This window comes from Vombatus ursinus, unplaced genomic scaffold (genome assembly GCF_900497805.2).
Source record: "Vombatus ursinus unplaced genomic scaffold, bare-nosed wombat genome assembly UNPS02012798.1, whole genome shotgun sequence".
Lineage (NCBI taxonomy): Eukaryota > Metazoa > Chordata > Mammalia > Diprotodontia > Vombatidae > Vombatus > Vombatus ursinus.
This window is the reverse complement of record NW_020952576.1, coordinates 6,299-9,060: the sequence shown is the minus strand read 5'-3', so window position 1 is coordinate 9,060 and position 2,762 is coordinate 6,299. Positions and strand designations below refer to the sequence as shown.

The following is a 2,762-nucleotide window of genomic DNA, read 5'->3' as shown; positions in this document are numbered from 1 at the left end:
GACCATTCCCTCTATTCCCTCAGTATTTGAAGAAGAAGCTTTGTCATCAAGTGTTGAGCCTGCTAAAGCAGGGAAATAAATAACACCATGACTTAGCAAGCATTTGTTAGGGTCCAAGTACATTCAAAGAACTATACTTTTGTCTAACGTTGCAAACGTTAAACTTAGACTGCCTATGGCAAAGATCTGAAAATATCAACATGCCAACCAGCCTGTCAGTCATAAAGAATACATTAAGCACTTCATTTGTTCCAGACACTGTTCTCTGAATACAAATATAAGAAGAAAAAAGACAGTCCTTACCATTGAGGACCTAACATTCTAACAGGGGAAGGGAACCCATGAAAGGGAGGTGAAAAGTGGAGGAGAGATACCCAGACATACATAAGTGCACTTTCACAATGACAAAGAAGAGAAATAAAGTATATCCATTGGATTAGAAAATGGCTACAAATTATGGTACAAGAATGAAATATGCAATAGGATAGTACTGTACTCTAAGAAATAAGAAGTATAAAGAATTCAGAAAATCACAGGAACACTTATTAGTGAAGGAAAGATAATGAGAAAAACAATATTCACAGTCACTTTGACAATATACACAGAAAACTGATATTAAAAACACAGTGGAAAAAAAAGAACAGTATATAATTGTAATGCCTGAGTCTAACCCCAGAGAGAAAGTGAGGTAATGCACTTCTCTCTCTTCTCAGCAGAGCAATAACTAGGAGTAGGTGGGGAATACAATAGATAAAACACTGGACTTAAATCAGCAAGATATTGGTTTGAATTTTTTTGTATCAGACAATGACTATCTGGGGGACACTGTGAGAGTCAGGTATACACTATATTTGCCTAAATTCCCTTCTTTGTAAAGGGAGGATATTAAGTGCACTTACTTCTGAGGGATGTTGTGAAGACAAAATGTGGTGATATTTGTAAAGTGCTTTGAGAAACTATATCTAAAGCATGTTGCAAACCTTGATGGGCTATAACAACATTAATTATAATCGTTCTCATAGATGGATGACTATGGATATGGAATATTTCAAATATCTTCAGGCTTATTTAATATTTGGGTTTGTCATGTCCACCAAAACCTCTCTTAATGATTTACAGGGGGAAAAATTGGCCTAGGAAAATTCAATGTGGAAATTTATGAAAAGATTGTGATCTTTGCTACTGAAAGGAGTACGTGCATTGATTAAATATTAATCCATCAAAACATTTGTATCCTTCTGCTATATTTGAATGATTTTCAATTAGTAAGCTAACTTTACCCAAACAGTCAAAGGCATTCTTCTAATCCAGAGTTTCTTCATGGCATTTTTTACCTCTGTATTCCTAAGGGTATAAATCAAGGGGTTTAACATAGGAGTAATCATAGAAGCACATGCAGCTACAGCTTTATCTATAGGAAAAGTGACTACTGGCCTCACATATAAGAAAATGCAGGGAGCAAAAAACAAGACCACCACTGTGAAGTGAAAGCTGCAAGTGGAAAGGGCCTTTCTCCTTCCTTCTGAGCTCCCACCCTTCAGGGAAGAGAGGATAACAACATAGGAGACAACTAGTATGAGAAAGATTGACAGGCACATTACTCCACTATTAGCAATGACTAAAAGGCCAAGAACTTGGGTGTCCATGCAGGCCAGTTTCAGCAATGGGAACAAATCACACATGAAGTGATCAATAACATTAGGGCCACAGAAGGGAAGATGGGCCATGAAGAGAAGTTGTATGGTGGCATGTACTGAGCCTCCCATCCAGGCCGCTGCCACCAACAAGTGGCACACATGATGATTCATGACAGTCATGTAGTACAAGGGTTTGCAGATGGCCACATAGTGATCATAAGCCATGACTACAAGGAGGATGATTCCAACACCACCAAAAAAATGGGCTGCAAAGAGCTGAGTCAGACAGCCTTCCACAGAGATAGTTGTCTTCTCATAGAGTACATCCAAAACCATCTTTGGAGCAACAACCGAAGAGTAGATTGCATCCACAGTAGATAAGAAGTTTAGAAAAAAGTACATGGGTGATCTCAAAGTTTGGCTGGCAGTCATGGTTATGACAATGAGTATGTTTCCTATAATTGTGATAATATATATGAATAAGAAAATGACAAAGAAAATTTTTCTAAGCTCTGCACTTTGTGTAAGGCCCAGCAGAATGAACTCAGTTACATTGATTTTGTTCTCCATTTTGGTCAATCTTTTGCCAACTTCCTGATTTTCCCACAGTCTTATTGGTTCTTTCCTTTTGTCTTCATTTCTTCCTCTAATGAGACCTTGTTTATACCTCACCCAGAAAGTCCAGTTGTTTTAATTTTAAATTGAGTCAATCGTTAGTCTTCTGCATGGAACTGCTTATTCTGTTATCGATGAATGTTGTAGAGTTGGAATGAAGAGATACAACATCCTCAATGCTAAGGACTGTGATTCATCCCCTTTCATTTTAGAAGTAATTGGTGCTAGTAAATTTCTTTCATGGTAATGAGTTTGTGTGTAACCAAAGGACGGGAGAAATGAGTCAAAATCATTTTTGTCAATGATTAAAATACAACAGATTAATCTAACTCTAAGTTATTATTTTAAATTATATACTTAGAGTGCAACTACATATTTAACATTTTATTTGAAATTGTAGAAAAGGTTAATGAGTTTTTAAAGTCAAATGGGAAGGGAGGGTCTAAAAATCTTGCCTGAGATAAGGGAGTAGATAGAAAAATAATCTTGGAGTCAGGAAAACTTTCATGC

General features: G+C 36.7%; 1 protein-coding gene across 1 annotated transcript; it reads right to left on the bottom strand.

The window, feature by feature from the left end:
• Nucleotides 1-1,280: 1,280 nt before the first annotated feature.
• Nucleotides 1,281-2,207, bottom strand: LOC114040216 (olfactory receptor 4C6-like; the record flags this gene model as incomplete). The annotated part of the gene is made up of 1 exon (XM_027858244.1): nt 1,281-2,207. A coding segment is annotated over exon 1 (927 nt), but the record flags the coding sequence as incomplete, so codon positions are not given.
• Between the last annotated feature and the right edge of the window lie 555 nt (nt 2,208-2,762).